General features: G+C 41.3%; 3 protein-coding genes across 4 annotated transcripts; 1 reads left to right on the forward strand and 2 right to left on the reverse strand.

The window, feature by feature from the left end:
- Positions 1–411: 411 nt before the first annotated feature.
- LOC115816342 (butyrophilin subfamily 1 member A1-like) lies at positions 412–5,290 on the reverse strand. Its single transcript, XM_030779298.1, has 7 exons — positions 5,287–5,290; positions 4,817–5,167; positions 4,457–4,732; positions 4,235–4,342; positions 3,900–3,923; positions 2,442–2,471; positions 412–1,726 (listed from the first exon to the last, which is right to left on the reverse strand). The coding sequence occupies exons 1-7, from the start codon at positions 5,288–5,290 to the stop codon at positions 1,185–1,187; spliced, it is 1,335 nt and encodes a 444-aa protein (XP_030635158.1). The 3' UTR covers positions 412–1,184.
- A 3,860-nt stretch (positions 5,291–9,150) lies between these two features.
- cideb (cell death inducing DFFA like effector b) lies at positions 9,151–12,382 on the forward strand. Of its 2 annotated transcripts, none has more exons than XM_030779617.1 (5): positions 9,151–9,339; positions 10,030–10,144; positions 10,535–10,690; positions 10,924–11,120; positions 11,619–12,382. In XM_030779617.1, the coding sequence occupies exons 1-5, from the start codon at positions 9,314–9,316 to the stop codon at positions 11,767–11,769; spliced, it is 645 nt and encodes a 214-aa protein (XP_030635477.1). In that variant the 5' UTR covers positions 9,151–9,313; the 3' UTR covers positions 11,770–12,382. The 2 variants fall into 2 exon arrangements, with proteins under 2 accessions (XP_030635477.1, XP_030635478.1); XM_030779618.1 differs by having other exon boundaries at positions 10,535–10,689; positions 10,929–11,120.
- On the reverse strand, positions 12,346–19,927 carry LOC115816617 (uncharacterized). Its single transcript, XM_030779616.1, has 4 exons — positions 19,810–19,927; positions 19,578–19,679; positions 17,032–17,442; positions 12,346–16,226 (listed from the first exon to the last, which is right to left on the reverse strand). Exons 1-4 carry the CDS (start codon positions 19,894–19,896, stop codon positions 13,074–13,076), a joined length of 3,753 nt encoding a protein of 1,250 aa, XP_030635476.1. The 5' UTR covers positions 19,897–19,927; the 3' UTR covers positions 12,346–13,073.
- Positions 19,928–27,713: the final 7,786 nt, after the last annotated feature.

Here is a 27,713-nt window from a genome sequence, read left to right on the forward strand (position 1 = left end):
TCTGATAAATGATACCTCTGTATGGATTTATTGTGCAGGCTATGAGTAAGCACTCCAGTGACAGTAAATATCCTGTCATGTTCTTTTCAGTGATTAAGTTTATGTATCAATACATGTTTCATTTTGACTGACGCAGCCCTCAGAGAGAGAAATACATGAACATTTATTCATTCATTCATTCATTCATTCATTTTCAAAGCCGCTTTTAAACTTTTAAAAATGAGTTGAAAACACGCAGTGCCTATTTGCAGAAAGGACGCACCAATAGAAGGGCACAGAGGCAGGGGTGGCGGAGTAAAATTCTGGTGTTTATTAAAGAAAGTATTGCTTAATTGAAAAAAAGAACTCCAATAAACCATGGGAGATCGAAAGTGAAACAACACAAACCGAAACAAAATAATTCTATTTAAATAAAGATAAGCAAAGTCTGCCCTGGCCTCTGTCTGTACAGAGGTCTCAAATCAGCAGAAACAACTTGACCCCTCTTGGCAAAACAGACGCACCAGTTCTCTGGCACTTGGACAATCAGACAGGGGCACAGACACAGCGACAAAGAGAGGGAGCTCCCACATACGTACATATAGTTTGGTGGCCAGCACCAACCACAGACAGAGGGGTTGACAAACAATAAAACATAACTAATATAATATATAAGGCTTCAGTCAAATAAATATAACAACTGAAATTGACATAGAATTATTTAGAATTGTAGAACACTTAATCTTTTCAAACAAACCAAACCAAAACACATTTAAAGAACAATTAGGAAGCACAGGGTGATATCTGGTCCCCTTAGGCAGTTAGTAATGGTGTGTTTCCTCTGCTCTCCCCCTAGGAAACCAATAAACAGCCTGTATTTTCACAACCACTCCTTTTTTTGGTGGACCAATCGGGAAAGATGACTCAGGCAGGTAAAAATGGAAGTAGTGAATTGCAGAAGCTATCAGTTACTAAGTTTTTGCACATTACTTAGCAACTCAAAGTAAATAAAAGGTTGTGGTAGGCAAATGGTGGACTGTGATATTATATATTGTATGTTGACATGTAATGTGACAAATAGGGTGAATTCTAAATTGGCGTAGTGACTTGTCTCACATAGCCGTCACACCATTTGACGTGTACGTTTTAATATTTTGCTGCACGTAATTAAAAGAGCTGAATGCGATAAATGATTTGGTCAGAATTCATTTTCGACTGACAGTAGTGATGATCAGTGGAGCTGAGTTTATAACTTGATAACTAATACCAGGGCTAAAGTATGGATAGATTTCCTCAGTGAAAGACTGATCAGTGAAAGAGCAGATATGTGATTTGGTCTCCACATCATAGAAGGAGACCACACCCTCCTCATAATCCACAAACACCCCCACCTTCTGGGGTTTCCGTTTCAGAGAGAGGAGGACACGGGGATCAACAAGAGGTTTATACTCTTTCCCATCCCTCATACTCAAAATCCAGTATCCTTTCTCTGGACGTGGTTTATTGTCACTCCTCCTGTCCACTGACTTTGTGGCCACTCCTAAAGCCCACTCAGTTTTCCCATTGACCTGCACCTCATAATAAAATCTCCCTGAGGAGAACCCCTCCTTTCCAAGGGTATAGAACATGTTAAACCTCCTTGGGTTGTCAGGGAGATCTTGTTTTCTTTGTCCAAATTTCACTTGTTTCTCATCATCAGACACAATGAGGTTGGGATTTGCTGTATCAGGATCCAGAGTCACATCCTCTGTGGAAAATGCAGAGATTATTGCTGTAAATGTGTGTGTTAATATTAATCAACTGTAGATTGCCATTATATCTTGATTAAGCTCATTGCACAACATTTATTAACATAAACCCAGTGTGTGCTGTTAAGCCTGTGTGGTGGTAATGACATAGTGAAACAGACTCATAAACTGATGGTTGTAGGTTTGAATCCCAGACATGACGGTTCATTGTTGATGTGTGTGTGAGTTAGACACTGAACCCCATGGTAACTCCTGAGGTGTGTGTGACATACAAAGTCATAATCATAAGGTGTTTTGGTTGAACCTGTCAGCTGTACAACTGGAACTGAACCATTACACATGTTTAAATGATCAGCTTTTATATCCTCTGTGGAAAATGTAAACAATATTGATTTAAACATGCGTTAAACATCACAGTACAGATAATGATTGTGGAGGTTAATAACTGTTTGAATCAGATTAATACAGGTCAGGTTACCACAGTCAAGTTAATATAGTTTGGACTTGACCACAAAAGCCCTCATTAAGTGGGTGCACAGTTCGGATATTAATCTAATATCTCACTATTAGACACATTCGCCCTGACAGGATCACATGACCAGATCAGTAAAAATATTCATGTATTATATAAACGAACCTGATGTTTCTATGTTTCTTCGTGATACAGAATATGTAATTAATGATTCAGAATATTAGTGATGAATTGAGACTCACTTGCATATTTTCGTCGTGTCCTGTTAAACTCTGAAAACAGATAATGAACATTATGAGTGTTACATCGTATATTTTATGTTTATAACAGTATTACATTATATGCCTATGATAAACCGTCTCTACTGTTATACATGTCACACTAGTTGATCAGAGTTGGGAAAACCTCAGTTAGAAGAAAAAATACAAGTAAACTGATTGATCTCAGAAAGAATTTAGATCTAAATGAAGTGATGAGTAATACCATGGAATTCACAATAAAAATAGAGAATAAATCCAACTCGTCAAATCTCACACAGTGTAAAAACCTGTTACAAGGTCTTCCAGAGAGGGCTGTGGTGAGTGACTTGAACAAATCACTGACGTGAACTTACATTAACATTTATTATTTGTCACTTGTATAACAATAAAATATTGGCAACTTGAGAGTCAGTGTCTGAAAGTGTCTGAAAACATGACCTACTTCAAACTTTGACATGACCTACTTCAAACTTTTACAAATTTAATATACAGACGCGTTGTCATCTTCCATCCTCATTCTCCTTGATCTGTCCAAAGTCGTAACTATGCCGACGACAGCCAACACTTTCTTTCCTTCCCACTCTCTTCCTCCCAGTTAACTGAGGAGATCTCTGTCTGTCTGTCTGTCTGTCCGCCTGTCTGTCTGTCTGTCTACCTGTCTGACTGTCTGCCTGACTGTCTGATACATGCACATAGGTGACCAACTGTCACCTTAAATCTGGATAGGACTAGAGTTCATCTGTCCATTAAACCCACTCCGCTAAAGGGACTGTTGTATACAGACAGACTATTTCTCCCACACCACCAGGAACCACATATGTGCAAAAGGCGATTTGTTCTTTTTTAACAGGGGGGATGGCCAACAGGAATGTTGGCCCAATGGTCACTGACATTACACTGTAGAGTATATATGGGGATTGCAGGTTAACTAAGGGGATGCATTTCAGTCATTTTGCTAACAAGGGGGATGGCATCCCCCTTTATCCCCCTGCAAATCGCCTACTGCATGTATGTGTGTGTGTGTGTGTGTGTGTGTGTGTGTGTGTGTGTGTGCGTGTGTGTGTTTGTGCGTATCTGTGTGCACTAGGTCATCAAAACCATAATAATCTCATTAATTAGCTTATCTCTTTGTATACAGGTGAACTCTTTAAGTAGATTATTATGATTATAAAAGGGAGAAGACACCAGATCCTGATTTAATCATTATTTTACGACACATAAAACATATCCAACTGAAGACGAACCAACTGAAAGAAGAAACAGCTTAAACCCGATCATGTCACACTGTAGTATATAAAGCAATGAAAATAAACAATGTCATGTTTACTGACAAAAGTTATGGAGGTGTCTCTATTGGACATACAAATCTATTTTCAGTGAGATGAATCAGAGTCATTATCGCTGATACAGTGTCACACAAAAGGATTTAAACAACCTCACCTTCATCAATTATCCTCTTATTCTCTGAAAATGAAACACACATACACACACACACACACAAACACAAACATAGTGAGCATTATCATATCATTCACATTGTGGAGTAAAATAATTCAACTACCATTAAGAGATGTAAAACTGTTTTTTTTTTTTTTCAGGTATTATGCAGCTGCTCCACCTGAACACAAATGCAGGAGACCTGTTATAAGCTCTATTACACACAAATGCCATATTTGTTAGGATGTCTTGATATCAGAAAGACGATAAATAATTGAGTTTGACAAGTGTTTATTTATTAAATATGTTAAGACTGTTTTAGAACGTCAGAAGTCTACCTTTGTATCTAGGAAAAGCCCAGCAGCTTACAATTAACCCAATGGCAATGACCAAAACTAAAACTACAGTCCAGATCACCTGAGTCCTCCAGGTATCAAAAATGTTACCTGAAACAAAAAAGTAATATAAGTTTTACATCATGATAAAAAAAAATGGCATCCAAAATACAAATGTGGTCTAGATATAATTTCACTGTTATATTTGAGAGTAGCATTACTTACTTGATATAACAATCTCTGTTTCCTTCATATGGTCTCTCAGTATTACTCTGCAGTAGAACCTGTTGGTGTTACTGTCCTGTACAGTGACACGTTTTTTAACATGAAATCTTTCTGTGTCTCTGAGTGTCTCTGTATCATCAGCAGGGAGAAGGTTTCCATCACTGTCCAGCCACAGAACTTCAGGTTCAGGGTTCCAGCCTTTAATTTCACACAGTAGACTGAGTCCCTCAAAACTGCTGAAGTCCTCTATAGAGATCACTGGGTAGGTTCCTAAAGCTATTAAAAGCAAAGGTCACAGCACCATTGTTAGTTATGACGATAAGACACTTTGAGTATATATGAAATGAACATGAATCTTACCTTCCACGATGACTTGAACAATAGTATCATCTTGCCGGCTTTTAGACTGGATAAAACATTTGTATTTTCCTTCATCAGTGACTTTCACTCTGGAGAGTTTTAATGAAGCGTTGCCTTTCTGTAGTTCTTCTTTAAACAGTGATGTCCTTCCTCTGTAAGACTTAATCTGATTTTTGTTATTGTCAACACCATTTTCGTATAAGTGCACCAGTGAATCTGATGTATGGAGTCTAAACCACTCCACTGTCATGTCCACAGCACTGATGTTGGGTTTGAGAGAACAGGGCAGAATCACATCTTCACCAGCTCCAACAACAAGAGGGCCATCTGCACCAACAACCTGAAACTGCTCTGGAATTAAAAAGTCAGACACTTATTTACATAATAATATTCATATTTAAATATTTAATATTTACAACCACAAAGACAAGTTAATCTAACAATCTGAATGATATAAAACACACCCTTACCCATGACATCGGCAAGTCGAATCTTTAAATGCAGATATAACACTTTCACTCACGTAACACATGAATCCGTGACTGAAGTTACTTACCAGATGTGTATGTTGGAGCGCAGAGAAGAAAAAGAAGAATCACACAAAAAGTATTCATTCCTGAGTGACAAAGTTTCACAAAACAACTACTTAAACAGTAAACTGGAAATGTTTGTCTCAGAAACAAAGTACCTGTAATGCAGTTGTAACCTGTGCAACCAACTGAAAGAAAAAGTTAACTAAACTGAACGACTGACAACGGTGTTCTGCGGTTATTTAAGCTGTATTGACACACTTTTCACTTATTGCCATATCTCTCCCAAAAAAGATGTATAATCAATTGATTTGTCTGCCACCATATAGTGAGCGTCCAGCAACGAAAGAGCGAATACACCGCACGTTAAGTATTTTCTCAAAGGAACGTGAATCTGTCGAAATCCTCCAGTGATGAAGAGCCATGTACAGCTGGTGTCGTTGCTAGGGGCTACTGTTCTCTTTTGTTTTAAAGGCAGTCCCCAGGAAGAGGAGCACTTATCTGGGATCCCGCTCCAAGCCTTCCGTACTGAATGGAGCACACCAAACCAAACACATCCCCCGTAAAAAAAATGGAAGGAACATGAAAGGGAAGCTCCGATAAACACGACGTTGACGCCCGACCCCTCCCTGCGTCAAGAGAGAATATTTGGAAGTATTATGTAAAAATTACGTGGGACTCAGTTTTACGGTGGATACACCATTTTACGGACATATTGTTTGACTTTTCTTTTTTTTTCGTATTTGTGTTAGTGCTCTATTTTAAATTTTGTTTAAATATAGGAGTGTTTATACTTGCCCTGTCACTGAGTGGCTCTGTGCTCCTGGGAACCGAACATACCTGGGGGAGGTGTCCATGGGCTCAACAGTGTGACAGACGTGTGCACTCACATCTACACAACTGGACCCAACTAAAAGGTCTGATGACGCTTTACCTGGTCTAGACACCGCAGTGCCCTAAATGCACAGGGGAATCACCCAAACAGAGTTTATTTCTGATTGAAACAGGTCCAAAAAAAGCAACTTAATGATTAGCGGTTTAACTTAACATATGTAGTTTTTTGTTGTTATTGTTGTTGTTCTTGTTCTTGTTTGACAGACATAAAACCTTGTCCTGTTGCTGAGGCAACTAAATTAAAGTACATACTTCTGAGGACACCCATATCTATAAAGCCAGCCGTAAAAACACACTCATTGAGCCAGTGCTGATAACCTATCTAACCAAGACACACTCTCATTTGTGTCAGCCTTTTCATTTCTACAAAACAGACCAAATGTTAACACACATTCGACCATAATTACAAATCATGACAGTGAATGTACATTAAACTGACAGTAAACTTGTACACTTGTGCAAGACAGACATAAACAGCAATAAACAATACATAACACAGCAATACATAGCTACGCAATATGATCAGTACAACCAAAAAAAAAAAAAAAAAACGCACAGAACCAAGCATATATTTACACACACACACACACACACACACACACACACACACACACTTTTTACAGGCTCGAATATCCTAAAACAGATTATGTATGTTTAAAGGAAACGGACTGTGTCTTGCCCCTGTAAATTCGGGGCGAAGACAGCGAGAGAGTCGGTCAGACCCTTACGCACAAAGATTTCACTATTTGGTCAGCAGAGTCAAACAGGTTTCTCTGGCCTTTTGAATAGACCTGTATTTAACTTTATAAATAACTGAACAATGGAGCATACCACAGTATATTGAGGGAGTTTCCAATCACCAAGGATGGTGTTGTGACTCCGAGCTATATCCTAAACCAGGGGTCACCAACCTTTTTGAAACTGAGAGCTACTTCAAGGGTACTGAGTGATGCAAAGGGCTACCAGTTTGATAACACACTTCTGAAAGAACAAAGTTGCACGGTTTACCTTTAATTTTATATTATTATTAATGATATTCTACGTGAAGACACTGATCACGTTAATGATTCATCACAATAATTATTCAGAATGATTCAACGAGGTAGGAAACAGACTTAAAAAAACACAACACAATTAAATAAAATTTTAGACTGAGCTCGTTGGTGATAAGTGCTATTTTTAGAACTGGCCTGCGGGCGACTGATGTGGTCCCTGCGGGCGACCTGGTGCCCACGGGCACCATGTTGGTGACCCCTGTCCTAAACCAACACTGTACTTTTCTTTACCTAGAATTGTGAATGATCTCCCACTGATGAGGTGTGGAAATTGTGTTGCACTTTGCATTGATGACCACCAGCTCCAGCAGGGTGAAGATCACAGTGTTCTCAGTGTTTCACCCGTGTCTGATTCTATATTGATTTTGTTAGATACCAAGTTCGGGATCACTTAAATTAGTTCAATAAATTCGTTGTTTCCAACTCAAGGCTGGAGCCGAAACTTGAAATGGAATTGGAATTGGATGATGCCTTTAAAGTATAGACTTGGAACCGAATTGGAACTGCAGGTTGCTGAATTTCATTTCATGACTGATTCCTTCTCACAGGGACTTTAGAAACTTGCACAAGTCTAACCTGAACTAACAAATGCAATATGAGAAGACACAAGTATATTTTAAATTTTCACTGAAGGTTTCAGAGTTTGTTTTATAAATAACCACGCTCTCCTCTAAGGTCTTATGTGGTCTTACCAAAGGTCAGTGTGTTTGACAGCCTTCCAAAAATGTATGAAACAAAGATGCCTCTGTGGTCATGTTACAGTATCATTCAGACATGACTAGACATCTGTTTCATTTCTTTAAATACTCTTCAACCAATGTTTACAGACATAGATACACATAGATTCACACACCCTCAAAAGAGGGTGTTTCACCTACTAGTTACCTCTAAGAAATTTAAATTCTGTTGTCCTTGCATATACAATTACTTTACACAGTAAAACATTGCATGGTAATACTGAAAGAGTCAAGCATTTAACACTGAAAGGCAGCTAACACAGAAAAATCAAGTTTAGGCTCATGACTTCATTTCTATAATCAAGTGACGTGGAGCAATCACAGACCACATTAATATAAAACACAGAATAATATATGATCTGATAACAACTATTGTCTATAGCTGCAGTAGTAGATTTAACTTTCATCTCATTGTGTATGCAAAAGAATCTTACTTCAGATACAAAGGAATCCGATTTGATAAACGTGTGTAAGGGTGCTTGGGCGTCAGTTTGTTTTGACAAGTGCTGGGGACAACGACGGGATCGACATGTTCACACCTTTTTCAGCGGGCCATATACTGCCATATACTGTCGTGAGAGTCCGATCAGTGCGCGAGTAACAAAAAGTTGCATCTTGCCGATGTGGCCAGCAGATAGCCATAAAGCCTCAAAACATTTTAAGAATCTGATTGGCGCTTTTTTCGGAGTTAGCGCTATTTTATTGACTACAATGCCATACGTATATTCCGGGTTCTTTAACAGCGACCCCATTGATTATTTTCTTAATCAAACACGGTTTTATATTGTGTTTTATTTTTACCACCCAGGCTGTTCTCAAAAGAAACTGAAGCTCTGAGTTGGACTCAACAAGCCAAATGCATTATCGGGCGTGCCATTAATAAGTAAAGGCATTTGGCGGCGAATTGATGATGTCATCCTCCTCTCTTCCACCTAGACCTCTTTCTCCCTCTCCCTCTCTATCTCTCGCATACAGACACAGACACACACAACGCGCGCGTGCACGCACACACACACACACACACACAATCAGGACAATGCGCAATCTGCCTCGGAGGACATTGCCCCATGACATCTTTGACAGTATCACTCAGCTTAGGTCAAAGTCCATTCAGTGAGCTTAGCAGGCTAGACAACATACATTTAACAGCTACAGCACGGTATCAGAACTCCCACTAATCGTTCTGTGTCAAAGTAGGAGAGCGTAACACTAGGACTAGAACCAGGAGAAAAGAGACAGGCGACAAAACAGGAAAATTACTGGAATAGTGTGGTCAGCACAATGGAAGCAACGTCCTCATTGTTAAAGTAAGGCTTGATTGAATCATTGCTTGGTCTGTCTGCCTTTGCTGATCTATTTCCTGTTGTAAATATTCTGATTAAGTATACAGTGGTTGGTTATTTCAATTCGATGTACTTATGTGTACCATGATTAATAGTTCACATGAGTAAACACAAAGCAATGGAAATGAGGTAGACGAAAAACCAAAAGTAAAAATGTGTTCACGCTCAGATCATTACAAAATATGTTAACTTTCAAAGAACTTTGCCATTTTCAGTAGACACCACTCTCCACTCCCACAGTATCGTGTGAACTTGTCAGTAACTTTTCCGTATCTGTATTGTAATTTTTGTGAAGAGTCATAAATAGGCATGAATAAATGTCCTTAGCTCTCAAACGTTGGACTTCAGCAGCCATATCTTACACAACACTACTGAGTCAAAGTATTGCAACAACCACAGATAACAATGACAACAACATTCATATTACAACACTTAACCAGTCAGTATGCATAATCATACCTCTACTGACACATTTTCAATGCAATCTATGCTTACATTTGAATCTCCAATTTACTATTGTCAGACTGAAGGTCACAAGAAGTACATTTGTATTAACTTGAGAGTGGATGACTTGTTCCCTTCCCTCTGACTCTGACTGTGACACTCTCTCTCTCTTTCTCTCTCTCTCTCTCTCTCTCTCTCTCTCTCTCGCAGGTCTGTGTCCCGTCGTGTGTGGTCTCCTCCGCAGCGGCCATTTCGGGTGTGCTCTCAGGACCGGGAGACGAGGAAAGGGGTCACTGCGGCGACCCTAGAGGAGCTGAAGGAAAAGGTGAGGAAATGAGCCTGGAAATGAAATAAAAGACAATAACAAACAGCTCAAGATAGACAGAAAACTGTGCATCTCAAGTCGTTCAGTTTTAAACTTCATCCTCACCCTATCAGTAGTCCTAAGGACAAATGTGCCTTCTGGAAAAGAAAAACAAACTTTCACTTCAAGATGCACCAAACCTGTAGCAGAAACAGACGACCAGTTTCTTTTGATATAAATACACTTGACTGAGGCAACTGATAACATTCAGCTGATGCACTGAGTCAGGAATATTAATGCTGGACTCAAGCAAAAAACATATTATTCTTTGGTTCTTTAGACCTGAAATTGATAAGCATTTCCTTTGTGTGTTCGATAATGCCGTATTTATCTCCTCCTCCTTTGAATCAGGTGTCCCAGGTCCTGATGTTGTCCTCCCTGATAGCTCTGGTATGTGAAGAGGACGGGACTGAGGTTGACTCAGACGATTTCCTCATGACGTTGCCTGATAACACGGTGTTCATGGCCTTAGAACAAGGGCAAACCTGGAGACCCCACCCCTTACAGGTATGCAATACTAATCATGACTCACACAATAGAAAATTAAATTGTTCTGCTGAGTCAATTTAGAGCCATGTCTGCTTGGCCCTTGTGGCACATTTGAAAGGACCGGATGTGTATCAGTGACACTGTAATGATTGGTTTTTAATGTTGACTGTTTACACTCATCTGAAGTACGATAGAATGCAATCATGGATGAATCACAGGTCATGGACAAATCTATTCCTTTTTCGGCTCAGATCCCTCCGAGAGGAGCCATTTCGAAAGTGTCGAACGACAAACCCCGGACCGGTCGTGACATCGCGCGGGTGACCTTTGACCTCTATCGCATGAACCCAAAGGATGTGTTTGGGTCTTTGAGCGTAAAAGCGACCTTTCAGGGCCTATACTCAGTCAGTGCTGACTTCAAGTGTCTGGGGCCAAAGAAAGTTCTGAGGTGAGTCAATAAGAGGACAGTATCAAGGATGGAACACAAATAGCAAAAAACAGCCAGCTTTCCCCTTGAAGTTGATACCTACTTCCAAAGCAGACTCTTTCCCCAACAATATGCAAACTCATCTAATTCATCTAATCAAGATTTTACAAAACTAAAATAGACAAAATCAAGTGCATTGGATTAGGTCTAGAACAGAATCTAGCAGCAGAACTACTCTTAATGGGTGGGTGCTTGATCACTACCAAATGTGAGATTCATTTTTTTACCAACCGAACTAACTACTGTAATGACTCAAGACTTTTTTTAAGGTGTTCAGATCCAGGGGCAGGCAACCAGCCTTGCTCCAGCCTAAATCATTCCTGTCTGTCTACTATCCCCAGTCTTATTTTGACATGGGTCTCATTTAATTATTTGTACTGTTTTGAAGCTGCCTACCCCCATGCCGGTTTAGTTTCCTGACCCAAATTTCTTTGTCTTTCCCGTTTTTCTATTTTTCAGGGAGGCCCTGAGAGTTGTCTCCACCTTTCTTCATGCAGCAGGTCAAATGCTCATCTCCTCAGCAACTATCATTCGCCGAATTATTCAGGGGGCAGAGTTTCTTCAACCTCGTTATGAAGACCAAGCCGTCCAAGGACAGTACTGGAACTGATATAATCACAACGAGCTAGTGACCTCTGTCCAATAAGCCAAGTATAAAATGAGCAGAAACTGAACCTAGAGACTAATTCTTGGCTCTTCCCTTTTTCTTATGAGGTGAGCTTCCCTAATACTTGAACGTTGGGGTAATTTGAACATTCAAAAGAAGGACAGTCAGCTTACTTTCATTACATTCATGGCTGTCAATGTGAATATTTTTAAGCTAGGTAGAGAGATTATAGCCAGGTAATTTATGATATATTCATTTATTGTAAAAACTGTCTTCCTGTTTGACTTTAAATCAGTGAATCTACACTTAAACATTCCTCACATTCAATGAGTGTAATTGTGTTTGTATAAATATTCTGGAAATTTGTCACGTGTTGGTTTATGTTGTGTTCATTAATTGTTGTGTTGGTTTATCTAAACAACATGAAGAAAATGACCTATTTCCTAAGTGTTATTTATTAAAATTGTTCAGCCAGATAAATTAAATTAAAAGGTATCTTGCAGGAAACTACTACAAAAGAGAGTATCTAGCACAAAGACAATCTGTTCCTCCAAAATGAATAAAAACCCCAAAGAAATGTAACAAATACTCATTAAACATCCCATTGAGTCAGTCAGACTTTGCATTGGTCTTCCACTCTCTTCAACACAAAGATGGACACATATGCAAGTCAGAATCAGCAGTCGTATACATTACATTTCTTAGAGTCAAGAGTACTATTCCATGATCAGTTCTCGCCTGTCATAGTCCTAATAGATGCAAATACATAATTACAATTATATGAGGAGAGCTGATCCCAGATCAGTAGTCTTCCAGTGAGACACACATAGTACATATGGACCTTCCTACACTCCTTGTTGTCAAGCAAATAATTCAAAGATTCGTTCAATTAATTAAATAAAATGAAGACAATGTGAACAAACATTTTTTTTGAAAAAGCAAGGCTTTCAAATACAGTTTGAATATGGTTTTAAAAATGGTCATTACAGCTGCTCAAAACTTCACCCCTTACTGAAACAAAGCAAATATCAAATACAAAGTGTACTGTGTAAATGACAGCTTGACAACAATAAAACACGGCAACACGATACAAATGCAAGTCTTGAAGACAAAAAGAGAACAGAAGGCAAATGTGGTTAACGCCTCCATTCTATAAATAACACACCGAATAATGTAATCTAGAACCTTAGTCAAGTTTAGCATTGAGGGAGGTAGAATGTGAAATTTTATTATTTATGGAAGACATCTCTGGCAATGTCTTAGATGTTCTTGGTGTAACTTGGCTCCTATGTAGACTATCACTGTTGCTATTTTGATGAAACTTCAACGCTGACTCGGTCCTTCCCATGGTGAACCCCTGTGCAGCAGTGACGTGTCCTCATCCTTGGCTTCACCCCATTCCCAGTCTCCGCGTTACCAAATCTGTCACGCTCCATGCCCGCGGAGCTAAGATGGGCGTCAACGCCACTGACAAACTGGGGTGTCCTGAGCCGAGATACAGAGGGCAGGTTCTCTGAACCCGACCGGCATCGAGAGTACCTGCTGCCCCCATGCTGCGACTGCATGATACCTGTCGCAATCTGATGCCTCTCCTCCTGGTCCATCCAGCGCAGCTGATAACGCTTGACGTGATATCGCGTGTCACCAAACCACTGGATGATCTGCTGACGCGTCAGGCCGGTCTGCTCCTGTAACTGGGAATATTCGGCACTGGATGGCCACTGGCAGCGCAGGAAGCTCTGCCGCAGAATATTCAACTGTTCTCGACTCTTTTTGTGAAAACGGAAACTGTGCTCAGGAAGGAGGTTGGAAGACTGACCCAGGAGGGACGAAGGAGAGGGAGAAGAGGAGGAAGACGGAGAATGGGAAGGTTCAAAAGAGGTATTTTTCAGAAAGTTTACGGAGGAGTTGCTCTGAATGATCGGAGTCTCATCCAACACCTCCTCTTTCACCATGCTTGGGTCAGTTGATGCCACTGTGGCTTTCTTTTCTCCTTCTGCTGCAACATCAACCTCTATCTCACACTCAGTCTCTGAGCCCATGCCAGGACTGCTAGCACAGATGCTGTTGCTAAGAGATCCATCAAAACTGACACCTCTCAGAGGTAAATGAGGATGTGGTTGAAAATGTGTACGCCTACTAGTGCCAGAGAGGCAGCGTTGCCCATTCCTGCGCAGCTGGTAACGACTGTCCGCAAACCACTGCCGGATTTCGTGGCGGTCGAGACTGGTCATGTCCTGCAGTCGCTGGACCTCTGCCTCCGTAGGCCAGTGTCTGCGAACAAAGCTACGTCGAAGGGTCATCAGCTGAGCTTTGGACTTCTTGGTTCGCATTCGAATTCGCGAGGGACCCACAGGGCACAGTGGACTGGGTGGCATGGGTAATCTTATGGGGGACTGGAAAATCTGATGTTCAGTATCTCTGACACTGTTGCAGTTTTGATTGGTTACGTCTTGATGCTTATCCAATGGGGGTAAAGGTGGAACAACATCAGGTGTGGATGAAGAAGAGGGAGAATGGGAAGGTTCAAAAGAGGTATTTTTCGGAAAGTTTACGGAGGAGTTGTTCTGAATGATCGGAGTCTCATCCAACACCTCCTCTTTCACCATGCTTGGGTCAGTTAATGCCACTGTGGCCTTCTTTTCTCCTTCTGCTGCAACATCAACCTCTATCTCACACCCAGTCTCTGAGCCCATGCCAGGACTGCTAGCACAGATGCTGTTGCTAAGAGATCCATCATAACTGACACCTCTCAGAGGTAAATGAGGATGTGGTTGAAAACGTGTATGCCTACTAGTGCCAGAGAGGCAGCGTCGCCCATTCCTGCGCAGCTGGTAACGACTGTCCGCAAACCACTGCCGGATTTCGTGGCGGCTCAGTCCGGTCATGTCCTGCAGTCGCTGAAGCTCTGTCTCTGAGAGCCAGTGTCTGCGAACAAAGCTACGTCGAAGGGTCATCAGCTGGGCTTTGGACTTCTTGGTTCGCATTCGAATTCGCGAGGGACCCACAGGGCACAGTGGACTGGGTGGCATGGGTAATCTTATGGGGGACTGGAAAATCTGATGTTCAGTATCTCTGACACTGTTGCAGTTTTGATTGGTTACGTCTTGATGCTTATCCAATGGGGGTAAAGGTGGAACAACATCAGGTGTGGATGAAGAAGAGGGAGAATGGGAAGGTTCAAAAGAGGTATTTTTCGGAAAGTTTACGGAGGAGTTGTTCTGAATGATCGGAGTCTCATCCAACACCTCCTCTTTCACCATGCTTGGGTCAGTTGATGCCACTGTGGCTTTCTTTTCTCCTTCTGCTGCAACATCAACCTCTATCTCACACCCAGTCTCTGAGCCCATGCCAGGACTGCTAGTACAGATGCTGTTGCTAAGAGATCCATCATAACTGACACCTCTCAGAGGTAAATAAGGATGTGGTTGAAAACGTGTATGCCTACCAGCTCCAGAGAGGCAGCGTTGCCCATTCCTGCGCAGCTGGTAACGTCTGTCCGCAAACCACTGGCGGATTTCGTGGCGGCTCAGTCCGGTCATGTCCTGCAGTCGCTGAAGCTCTGTCTCTGAGGGCCAGTGTCTGCGAACAAAGCTACGTCGAAGGTCCATCAGCTGGGCTTTGGACTTCTTGGTTCGCATTCGAATTCGCGAGGGACCCACTGGGCACATTGGACTGGGTGGAATGGGTAATCTCATGGGAGATTGGAAACTCTGATGTTCAGTATCTCTGACCCTGTTGCAGTTTTGATTGGTTACGTCTTGCTGCTCATCCAACGACGGTAAAGGTGGAAGGACGTCTGGTGTCTGCACCTGTTGCATCTTCTCCACAACTGTCCTTTCATTAAGTTCAAAGGGACAGACCTGCTCCTCCCTGTCCCCGTTCCGCGGTCGCCCATCCTCCAGACGTTCCGGCGCCTGTTCCCTGCCATGCAGCCGGCTCAGTTTGCGTCGCGTCTCTCGGATGTCTTCGTCCTCCCAGCTGATGCCATAACGGATGCGCCGCATCATGAACCACACTTTGACCCTGTCTGGGGTCAGAGAGCAGTGACGAGCCAAAGCGCTTGCCTCCTGTGGCGTCAGATACGGGAAAGCATTGAACGCCTCCACCAGCTTGGCTACAGCATCCAGCTCTTGTGCCTGTTCCGAACGGACCCACAACAGCTTCAGCCCCTCCGACACCAGCGGCAGGCAGACAAGGTGTGTCTGGATAACACTTGAGGTGCAAGAAGCTGCTGTATGCTTATCCTGACAGGGACCTCTAGATGAGGGATCATGTGATTTGGGTTGGATACCAGAATTACAAAAAGGTTTCTGAGTGAACTTAGGGGCTGGTCCGTGTTTATCCATCTCTGTCAGCCCTGGTTGTACCGCGGGTTGACTTTCTACTGCATCTTTTGTTCGACAGGACTGTTTGTCGCACTCAGCCAAGGAAAACGTGGACCCTTCTTCCAGAGGAAGCTTGAAAGATGAGAGAGAAAAGAAGTGAGAAATCTTTAAGTCAGCACAAACTAATCTGTCGTGACCATTTAATGAATTCAAACCATGCTTGGATTTTTTAAAAAATATCTCTCACCAAAAATGTTTAAAAATGTCCTTCATCAAAAGTTTTTTTTGCTGCAGTAATATAAAGTGAAAACCATACTGAGTCCCTGTGTCATTAATGGTGATTTACTGATATTGACTACCAAAAGAAAAAAAAAAAATAAATGTTGAGTGGATAAAAAGACTAACCTATTTAATGCCAGCACTATGACACTTATGTAGTGTACATTCAGGTTCATACTGTTAATCTCACACAGAGTAGACAAACCGGCTTTTTAATGCTGATATTTTAGAGAGGATCCGCAGCTGTTTTCACTCAGTCCATCACATATTGTTACACACTGATTTTTTTTTTACTTAGTTTCACTGAAATAAAGTATAAGAAAAATCACGTGTACCAGTGAATTATAAGGAGGCCATTCTCAAAATGCTAATATGTCAACAGGGCTGAATTTCCCCGGTTTAAAGAAGAGAACACTTACGACCATGGATTTGAAACACGACCTATCTTTTTACATGGTCAAACGAATCACATCTGAAGCACAGTCAACACAAACAATACTAAAAAAAAAAAATAGTTAAAGCAAGTATCATCAGCAGAGTGACATGTTCTAAGCTATTAGCTCACTCCTTTCCCATTGGGATGCCCACAGGAAATAAAGAGGCAACAGCTTCAGAACACACACCATACAGAACCTAGCGCTGAATCAGCAAAAATTACCTTCTCTTTGATGGTGCTTTCCCTGCACTCTGTTTCAGTGGAGCTTTGACCACCACTTATGCACATCTGTTGCATCTCTCTCTTCCTCTCCTCTTTCATTGGTCCACATCTTTCGCCCCTGAGAAAGCCTGGGACCTGTAGACTGGTGATGGGATGGGTAGAGTGCAGATGCTGGCTGAGACAGATGACATCTCTGGCATGAAAGCCACATATTCGACATAGGTAATGCTCCGGATCAACGTTTTCACCTTCCTCTCCTCTTTTAAGTGTCTTCTCCTTGTCCAGACCTCTTTGTTGAACCTCATTTTCTCTCTGGAAGCTTCGTGGATGTTCTTTGTGCAGCACCCTCTGGTCTTTAGATGGGGTGTCAGCCCTCACCGACAGCAGAAGCTGAGCTTTCTCCATCTGAACCTAGGACAGAACAGGTTTGTGTGATCTGAACAGGTTTGGAAAAATCTGACACCGATGAAAGCTGGTCTGAGGGAAATTATTTCAGTAAACCTTTAGTAACATGTTTTATGCAAACAATAGCACGTATTGGTGAGGGCAACGTCCATACCACTCATAACACCGTAACATATTCCCGTTCATTTGGAGCAAACTATCCGAACCTTTAAAATCTGAGATCAAATATCATCCATTTAAAAAAAGAAAGAAAAAAAAACATTCCTTAGTAAAGCAGGCAAACCACAAGCTATTTAAACGAGCAAATGTACTTTAGGGCAAGTTGGTTCATTTAAACCAATGGGTACAACTAGCTTTCTTTGGATTACTGCTACATGATTATTTTCTCTATGCACCAATTAGATGATCTCTGTACTTATGATTTACACCAGTTATTAACTGGTCTACCTACTCAGTACACTGGATGTTATTCCTCAGAACAACTGTCACATTTTTAGCTCTGTGAACTCTGAAACATTGCGGACAATATGTGTTTTTCAAAATAAAAGTACTGAGATTCCCCAATTCTACTGTGAGTGACACTGGCTGGTACTGTGAATGTGGAATGTAGGAACAAGATCTATCCCTTGGCAACATGTCGAGGCTTTTCACAATTTAAAACCTGTGTACTTTAAACAGAATACTAGGATTACACATTTACCGAACAAATATTGTAGCACTTCAGGCATTCACTTCTGTAAGGAATTTTACATATCTTTCAACTTCAAAGAAGGTACCACATTATTAGACTGATTCTTCAATGAGTGGTGCCAAGGAGTTCAAATGCAGCATCTACATAGTGCAAAAAAAAATGCACAGTTGCTGCACTGCCTGAGAATTCCCCCAACTTCAGTCCTTTGTCACAGAATTCAATTGTATCAGCCACGCTGTTACCGTGGAGCTGTGCTGCCAGATTGACTTTCATTTTCTGTTTCCTCCACTGGATATGAGCCATTTTCAGCTTGCTCACAGACGTTCTTTCTCCTGAAGTGCATTCAGTGACTCAATGTACTTATACTTGATCTTCTGCCCATACTTCAGTATGAAGCACCTGTGATGAAGACAAAGCATTGGGACATGCATCCAGGACAACGTTCACCTTCTGACTGGGGTCCCCTGGATGCGGGAAGTAGGGTTTCACGCGTCTGACGTTCAGATCGGCACCAAGCGCTCTTGGTTTTTAGGGCACGACAAGTCAGTGATACAACTTGAATGCCGACTGCATGAAGCCTGCTTAGGCTTTCCCTCACAAGACTTGCCTTGTCTGTGGCATGCATGCCGCTGATGAGAAAGTACGCAATGGGAATTTTCCAGGACTCATTGACGGTCACCACCATGAGGACCAAGGCCTCTTTACTCATGTTGTTGTCAGTTTCCCCACTGCCAATGTCAACACAGCCATGGATCTGGTCCCCCAGCACATTCGATCAACCCGTCCATGTACATTTTCATCCACCATTAAAGCGCACACAGTGTCTTTTGCCTTGTGCACTGTGCGCTCTTCAGGGCAGCGAAAGAAGCAACTGTAAAACCTGGATCAGCCGAGATGCTGCTGTACCACGCCCGAATCGTACGTCTAGAAGCAGTGACATTCTTACAAACATAGTCACACGCTTTTTTGGGGGGAGTAAAAATGCGATGTTGCTGGCTTCAATTCCTCAGAATATTTGGCAGATTTTGTTTACCCTCCTGTATCAACTTCATAATATGCTTTGGTACCTCATTCATGATTAAACGCTGGCATGCTGATCTGATATCAGCGGCTTCCTCTTGAACTCCCTCGTCACCTCCTTAATTAAGTACATTACCTTTATTTCTTCAGGCGCCTGCTTTTTTTCTGCCCGCTCCAGCGTCATCTTCTTCCTCTATTTCTCCAAAATCGCCAACACAGTGTTCTTCTTTCTTTTCAGTGTCCTACGCGACTCAAAAAACGTAGCTGTGCTCGCTCACTGCTGGCAGAAGCTACACTCTGAGATGTAGATGTCACTGTGGGATGTACACAGAGTTTGATGCTCCGTACACCGCATTCCTCTTCATATGCTCCTGCAGCACTGGACGAAAAAAAAAAACGAGGAACCACTTATCTCCGCGTCGCTACTTACCATCAGTCTTTGTCTTGCTCTTCGGTTTGTGGGTTTCCTCATCGAGTGTTCAGGAAGGGAAAACACAGTAGGTACTGCTGTGCTCTTCAGCCGACGATTTCCCTTATAAGACAACCATAATGCATTGTAAGTATTCACAAAATACACGGGGGATCAACATTTAAATCAATGTCAATTACGGTACAGAGGAAACAACATGTTGGTAAAAAAAAAAAGAATTTCCCAGGCTTACTTGGGCGTCTGTGGTGAAAGCATGGTCTTCAAAGTGAAGACTACAGAGACGAGATGACCTGGTGGGTTTCCAGTCTTGGCGTCTCATATTCACTAGCCACTGCCTCAGTCTGTCTGCATCCTGGTCACCTAGAGGAAAACTATACAAAAGTGCAGATGAGGATTTTGATCAATAATTTTATATGCTTGAATGACAGGAGACACACATACACTGGGATAACAGTTGTAGCTTTGAACTTCCATGAAGATAATGTAAACATTTTATTCATATACTCATATGATACATGGGTGTTTTGTGTGATTAGACTACTTGCTACATATAAACTTACATTCCTTATTTAAGCAATTGTACATCTACATATTACTTATGTTTTGCTGCTAATGTATGTACATACTAATGATATGTTTTCCTCCTGGTGTACAGTGCTGTGCAAATGTTTCAGGCACATTTGAAACAATGCTGTAAAGTGGGGATGCTTTCTAAATGGCATGAACATTTTTTTACTTATCAATAACAACATACAAAGTGCAGCAAACCAAAAATACCTGATTCAGAAGAAAGTTCGAAAATCTAAATGTTATACTGACCATTGACTCACCAGTGCATAAGAAGAAATAACGGCGTTAAGGCAATTGCCTAAAACTTTTGAGGAGCAGCCTACTGTATGTACATAATACGCATGTCTTCCTTTTTCTTATCATATGTTCTCATATTTTTATATCTGACATAAAGGCTATAATATTTATATAAGCTCATCGTCACCTCTACTGGATCTTTCTTCCAAGACTTACATCTAACGTTACGATAATTACAGTGGTAGAAATGATCAGACGAATACTGTCACATTCTCAGATTCATACATGGCTATTCGGAGCGCACTGTAAACTAACTAGCCTCCTTATAAAATTCATCCTAATGTTATTTGTAGCGTTTGCGTTCACTGACGAACAAATGGTTTTTGTGCAAATTTTGATAACTGGCTGGCTGGACGTTGTTAATACTGAGATTTATAATATAGCTAAGAAGGTTGCTATGAGCCTAGGTAGCTAGCGCAATTAAATTAGCCCTTTCCTATTAAACTTCTCGATGTTTCAAACGTTTTTAATAGAAATGGCTAACCGTTTGTATTAGTGTATTAGTGCATGTGTCCAGAAAAAAATCAGATAAGTAGGTATACGACGGTAAATTATGTGGTGAAGTTAGCTGTCTGGCTAAGAACTACTTAGATCACATTGGCCATTCCATGCTATAACATTATACTTACCGAAAAAATTTCAAAGAACTTTGCACAGAGGGTCTGTTAGTACAACCAACAGCACAGCATGACATGACTGTCAAAACGTTTAAATTTAACAGTTATGAGAAATGATAAAACAGTGGTATGACTAGGTTGCCCGACAACTTGACTACAAACTCTGCGACTCCATGTAATGTACGAGACGCCGCTTTGGACAAAAGTCGTACGAAAAACGCGAGAGGGAACGATGCGAGAGATGAGGTTAGCCCGCAAGAGCAGCTGAAACTCTGTGAAGGGGATTGGCAAAAGGTGGCGCTGCCCCCTCCGTTACAATTTTGCCCCCTCGATTTTAACTGTTGCCTAATCATAGTGTACACGTTTGCCCCCTTTCAAATCTCAGATGCCCCCTGTTGGAGAAGTATTACTCTCCTTTAAGATAACCACTGTAGTAACCATGATAAACAATGTAACAATAATGTATTCATTATTATAGGGGTGAGTCAATGTAGTCGTTTATATTAACAGCTATAACTATACAATCCTTTGTATTGTAAGAAACATCAAGTTCTCTTTGTTCAGAAAGAAGAGACCTATGTGGCCCTTTAGGGGACAGCATGTGAGATAAGGTCGGCGCCTCTGCCAGAGTGTTGTGGTCAGTCATAATATATGGGGAAAGAACAGCGTCTCTCCCAGAGTGTTGTGGTCAGTCATAATATATGGAGAAGGTGAAATATTCCAGGTTTGTGATATATCTTACTCCACCACTTAGCAGGGCAGTAAATATTGGTGACGACGTATGGTAAACGTAAAGGAACTAAACAATAATAAAGTAACATAAACCAGTGATGAGAGGGGTCTGTGAAGATGGGCCGGCAGAGGCGCCCCACATACAAAGAGACAAAGTAATGTGTATCTTTTTTTTTTGAGAAAACGTGTATAAAAACCGGTGCTTTGTGAGAAGGCGTCAGTCACTCCCTGGGACCTGACTCAGTTTGTTGTATGCCTTTTGAACTATACAATAAACTTACACTGCATCTGATTCAATGTAAGACTCAGTCTCATTTGGCCCAGGCTGAGAATTTCACCCACACCCCCTTAGTCATTGCACCCTACAGCCAGCCCTGGATTCAACGCAATACGATGCGATGCAAAAGAATGCAGTTCATTATGGTACACACAGACTAGTTTGATTTTATTTCTTTGGTTCCTCTTAAGCAGACTCCAACCTGCACGAGACTTGGCCAAGAGATTTGATGAGAACTGGCCACTAACAGCAGTGGAGATGAGACAGTGCACTTGAGAAACAGTTTAGAGAGGAGGACACAATCTATAGATAGATAGATAGATACATACATACATACATACATACATTCCTTTACTGTCATTGCACAGTGTACAACGAAACTGGACAGGCCTAACAGTCCTGACGGTGCATTCACACATAAAAAGACAGCAACTAAAAATGGAAAAGACTTCAAACAAAACTAATTTAAAGTGTTAAATATACAAATAAAATATAAAATGTATATGTGTGTGTGTATGTATGTAGCCTATACCCATAAAATGCATATATTTGCTGTAACCAGCAGAACAAAGGATATACAGCAATACGATAAAAAGAGGAAAAATTTAGAAAAATTATTAGGCATAGGGCATCTACTAACATTAATTTAAATAAATAAATAAATCAGGTTTACCGATGCAAATATATCAGAAACGATGTATACCTAGTTCATCCCAAATTGTGTCCGGTACAATCGCATCGTGATCTTTTATGCCGGTGCACTGATGTGAATCGGTGAATCTTACTGTGCTTTTTATAGTCATTGACTGTGGCTGAAACCATAGGCGCAGATTCCGTTGGTGCGCGGGAGGTCGCGCCGCGACGGGAAAAGGTGAGCACTCACCAGGAAATTATGCTATGTTCCGTGAATTTTTAACTTTGTGACTACTCTGGAAACGTTACTGTTGTCCAACAGCTCACTACTCTTTTTTTTTTTTTTCTAAAAACATAATCTTTAATCGACAGGTGAGGTTGTGAATTTATTAACTCTAGGCCACACGGCTCAGAGGTGACCAGTCAAAGCGTTGTGTTGGCTTTTACTTTGAGATTTGAAAAGGTAACTAATATTAGACACATGTCGTCGTCGTCCATCTTAAACATTCTGGGAAATGGATAAGTGTTCAACTAAAAATACAGCCGCATTACACATTTACCAAACAAATATTGTCAATCTTCGGGCAAACACTTCTGTAAGGGATTTTACGTATCTTTCAACTTCAAAGAAAGTATCACATTATTTGGCTGATTCTTCAGTAGGCGATGCAAGTCGTCATTGGTGTTTACCAACAGATATTTAGTGCCGCCCAGTTTCGCATCGCTTGCAGACTGATTGTGGGGGAAAAATTTGACGAGTAGACTTGGTACAACCGAAGTTTGATCGCCATATGTAGGCTAACAGTTATTTGCAGGTACGCTGCTTTATTCTCTCTCTCTCTCTCGCATGGCACGAAGAAGCCGGAGGTATGTTTGGACTTCGCGGCTATTTTACATTTTACTTTGCCGTTTCAATTGTATCATGCGACAGAGCGGTAATGTTTCCTGTGGCAGTGACTAGTTGAATTGTAATAACTTCGCATGTTTAATACTTTTAATATCGCGAAAGGTATACAGCGGAATTATCACCAGTGTGGGGGAAACGGGATGCAAATAGTGCATAAAGGCCAATAAATAGGCTACTCCCCATTTCCCATTTTATTGTAGGATCCTTTTAAACTGCTGACTGCAAAAGGGTACAATCCATTTGTTTGGTGCCCGAGATGGCATGCGGAAAGATGGGCGACCTAGGCATACGATAGTGCTGACAATAACGTGAAGTAACTCGAAGCGGTCCGTGAAATTAACGGGTTATTGGTACATTTTGACGTTTCTCCCTCCTACACATTCCACCCCACCCATGTGTCCCTACCAACTTTCAAGCAAAACCTACGCCCTTAAGGGCTGCCTATGTCCGTATACCACTCTTTTATAGCCTACTTTTGCTGACATCACGCTGGTGAGAATATCCACACTGAAGCAGGAGGTGGAAACGCAAACTGGCCAGGCATTGTTTTATTTTAACTATTTGTGCTCAACTCAGTATTCTCAGTCAGTGTTGTTACATTGCCTATTGTTGTCATCATTTATGACCTGCAGAGTTTCCCCGTCACTTCCAGTTCCAAAAAGGGTTGATGCTCTCTGGCCCTTAGGGGGCGCTACACACACACACACACACACACATATGTGTGGGTGTGTGTCTCTGTGTGTGTAATATGCGCTAATAATTGAGGGCGTGAGCAGGAGGGCTATGTAAAGACATTCATTGCTGGCCCGTAAGTCACCCAATTTCGTAATCTGTCTCTCGTAAGTATTAGTCTTCATAAAATATTAGTTTTTGGTGTAACCGCACCTCAGCGGCTGAATAATTGTGATAACTGATGACGGTGCAGTTCAGTTAGATCACTACAACAGAACCTCTCTCTCGCTCTCTCTCTCTCTCTCTCCCTCTCTCAGTGTCCTCTCTAGCAGAAAACCAAATTACTCAGATTGCTAGTAAAGACAAGCCTGTCACGTTATTAATTAATCCTTCTTTATCCGAATTTTTTTTTTGTTTTGTTTTTGTTTTTTTTTAGTATCTTGCCTTTTATTAACCTTATTTCATAAATAGTTTGGGAAGGTTCAGAGTTCCTGTTATAGCTCAAACTTGAAAAGCAAGCAGAACTATTCAGGTCTTAAAATGCAAGTACATCGCATAACTAACCTATGAGATTAAGTCACTAGACCTTAAGGGGGTTAGTGGTACATTCTGTCACAAAATAATAAACTGAAAACAGTTAAGCATTTTTTTAAAAAAAAAAAAATCCAGAGCCAATTTTCAGTTTGTTTTATGAAGAAATAAAATAAATAATTGAGTAATTAGATAAACATTAATCCTGATAACCTGCAGAAAAGCAAAGGTAAAATGCTGCCTTTTCATATTCTGTTGAAACTGACTAGTCCTTTTGGATTTTGATCTCTCTCAGGTTCATAAATGTATTTGAAGATCAGCAACTGAAGGTCTCCTCCAACTGCTGTTATATACTCTCTGTAAAGTCGAGGACAGTGCACCGAGCCAAGGAAAGCAGAAAGGTTATTCAAAAAAAAAAGAAAGAAACAGAAAAAGCTCAACCAAATCACCCAAGCAAGGTGTAAAGAAAAGGAAAAAATATCATTCTGAAGAATATCAAAAAGACAGAGGTTGAGGGGACAAACATGTCTGCTTTCACCGAGGCTTCTTCAGCAGGTACGCAGGTGATGTGTGACATGTGCGTGGAGGTAAATACACCAGCACTGAAGACCTGTCTCAAATGTGAGATCTCCATGTGTGCTGAACACCTCCAGGCCCATCTGACCACTCCGGTCCTCTTGCAGACTCATCCTCTGACCCAACCCACAGCATCTGGGGCTACTGGCCTAGGGGCCAGCAAGTGCCAGGTTCATGGAAAATTGCTGGAGTACTACTGCTTGGATGACTGCATCAGTGTGTGTGTATCGTGTGCCATTGAAGACAAACATCGACTGCACAACATGAAGACACTCTCCAATGCTCACAAAGAACTTGATGGCAGCTTGAAAAATGAGATGAAAAAACTAGATGAGGTGGAAACTAAGAGCCAGGCTCTGGAACACTGGGTGAAGGAACAGAACAAAAAGTTGAAAGAATTAACCACCCAGCATTTAAATTGCGCGTCATCATTGCAGGACCGCGTCCTTACTGTGGTCGGGGATTCTGTTACAGCTCGAACGGGAGCCATCCGGGTTGCCCGAGAGTCTGTGCAGAACGCTCTGGCAGAGGGGGATGCGTATGTCTTCCTCCAGAAGTTCTCCGATGTGTACAAAGCTCTACAGCAAGCTCACGCTGTGGATCTTGGAAAAGGTCTGGAACCAGGTCCCAAAAGGGACGAGCTAGCTCGTGAAATCTGGCAGTGTGTTGACAAACTGGAAGAACATATAAGCACACTGCAGAACAACTTGCTGACCATGGTCAACCCTGAACACCATCAGTTTCCCTTGTCAGAAATCTCTTTCGACCCGAGCACACTAGGGTCAGGCATGTCTGTGTCCATAGATAAAAAGACTTTGTTTTACAATCCAGCGAGCTGCTCTAAGCATACAGTGTTCTGTCAACACAACTGTGGCTTAGGCAACCTTCACTGTGTCGTTAAACTCTCTGACTATAGTGATTGGAGCGTTGGCCTATGCTTTGGAACTGTTTCTAGCTACGATCGCTTAATGCATGGTTTGAGCAAAGATCACTCAATGCATGGTTTGAGCTGGCAAAATGGTACACTCAATTCTCTTCGTCCCCGAAATGTCACATTTCTACTGTTCGGAGCTAATAGCATGGAACAGATTCTGTCTATAAACCCTATCAATATCACCAGTCCCACAAGCCAGGTACCACAGAAACCAGTTCGACCAAAGAAAATCGCAATTTTCTGGAATTCTAAATCACAAGTGCTGTCCTTTCACAGCAGAGACAGGCACAGCAAGGGAACTACATTGTATGAAATCCAACTGGAACAACGTGAGAATTTTCGCCCTTTTGTTACCGTGATGCCTCAGAGCCAAACAGGTGCCTATCCTCATGGTCGAGGTTTTCAGAATACACAGAGCACAGAGATACTCTGTGAAATCTGGAATTAATAAATCCCTTTGGCACAGACCAAGGATCTTAAAGCACAATGATCTGAAATCTTGATCATTGCAGCTCATTTATGATCGTCTTCAGGGGAACAGTCGTACTGACAGAAAACCTATGTGATGTTGAAGAAGTGGAATAAAATCTACATTTTCAGTATACCATGTACAATTGCACAAATCCTGTTATCTTAAATGTTGTCACTCTGTTGCTTAGACTGAAGTGTGAGCTTTTAATGTTATTTCATCTCAATAATCCAGTTTATGGACATGATTTGAGGTATTATTTCTCTTTACATTTAAACAGTTCTGAGATTAGTGTAAGGAGGTAGCTGCTTCATAGACAGTGTATGGATGTAGTCAGTCGGCGATTTGTAAGGGGATGTGGGGGGGGGGGGGGGGGGGGGGCTGTCATCCCCCTTTTTAGCAAAATGCCCAAAATGCATCCCCCTTCTTAACCTGCCATCTCCCTATATACTCCATGTAGTAATGTCTGTAACCACTGGGCCATCCCCCCCTTTTAAAAAATAACAAATTGCCTACTGGATGTAGAGTTGTTTTGGGGGTATTTTTTTGTTTGTCTGTTTGTTTTTCTTGTAATGATTTGTGAAGCAGAGGGAAACGCTTTCATAATGTTTGCGTTCAGTTGAACAAATCATCTGTGTATAACACTGGAATGTGTATCAGCTTTAATAACAAAAGCATACCTATGCCGTGTTATAAAACAGTATAATATCATAATATAAAGGTTTGATCTTCATATGCTACTTACATGTTCCTGAGTCATTTGTCTGTTGCATGTGTCCACTCCCTTTTTTCTTGTAAAACGAGTTCCAGTACACGGGCGGTATATTCTACCTTTGATAATAATTAACACTAAAAAGACTGTGTAAAATATTAATAAATTCATGCGCTATTTTAATACTTTCCTATACTGGAACTGTAAAG

The sequence above is a fragment of the Chanos chanos genome, chromosome 7 (genome assembly GCF_902362185.1).
Source record: "Chanos chanos chromosome 7, fChaCha1.1, whole genome shotgun sequence".
In the NCBI taxonomy this organism is placed as follows: Eukaryota; Metazoa; Chordata; class Actinopteri; order Gonorynchiformes; family Chanidae; genus Chanos; species Chanos chanos.

Bases quoted from the DNA above. Each gene is read 5' to 3' on its own strand.
- LOC115816342 (XM_030779298.1), bottom strand. The intron at 3,924-4,234 runs GTAGACTTCTGA...TTTCATTTTCAG, and splicing joins GGCTTTTCCTAGATACAAAG to AGAATAAGAGGATAATTGAT. The intron at 2,472-3,899 runs GTGAGGTTGTTT...ATCTGTTTTCAG, and splicing joins TAAGAGGATAATTGATGAAG to AGTTTAACAGGACACGACGA.
- cideb (XM_030779617.1), top strand. From the start codon at position 9,314: ATGGAAGCAACGTCCTCATTGTTAAA. The intron at 10,145-10,534 runs GTGAGGAAATGA...CCTTTGAATCAG, and splicing joins TAGAGGAGCTGAAGGAAAAG to GTGTCCCAGGTCCTGATGTT. The intron at 10,691-10,923 runs GTATGCAATACT...TTTTCGGCTCAG, and splicing joins GGAGACCCCACCCCTTACAG to ATCCCTCCGAGAGGAGCCAT.
- LOC115816617 (XM_030779616.1), bottom strand. From the start codon at position 19,896: ATGAGACGCCAAGACTGGAAACCCACCAGGTCATCTCGTCTCTGTAGT. The intron at 17,443-19,577 runs GTAAGTAGCGAC...GTTCTGTCCTAG, and splicing joins GAGCAAGACAAAGACTGATG to GTTCAGATGGAGAAAGCTCA. The intron at 16,227-17,031 runs GTAATTTTTGCT...TCATCTTTCAAG, and splicing joins AAAGCACCATCAAAGAGAAG to CTTCCTCTGGAAGAAGGGTC.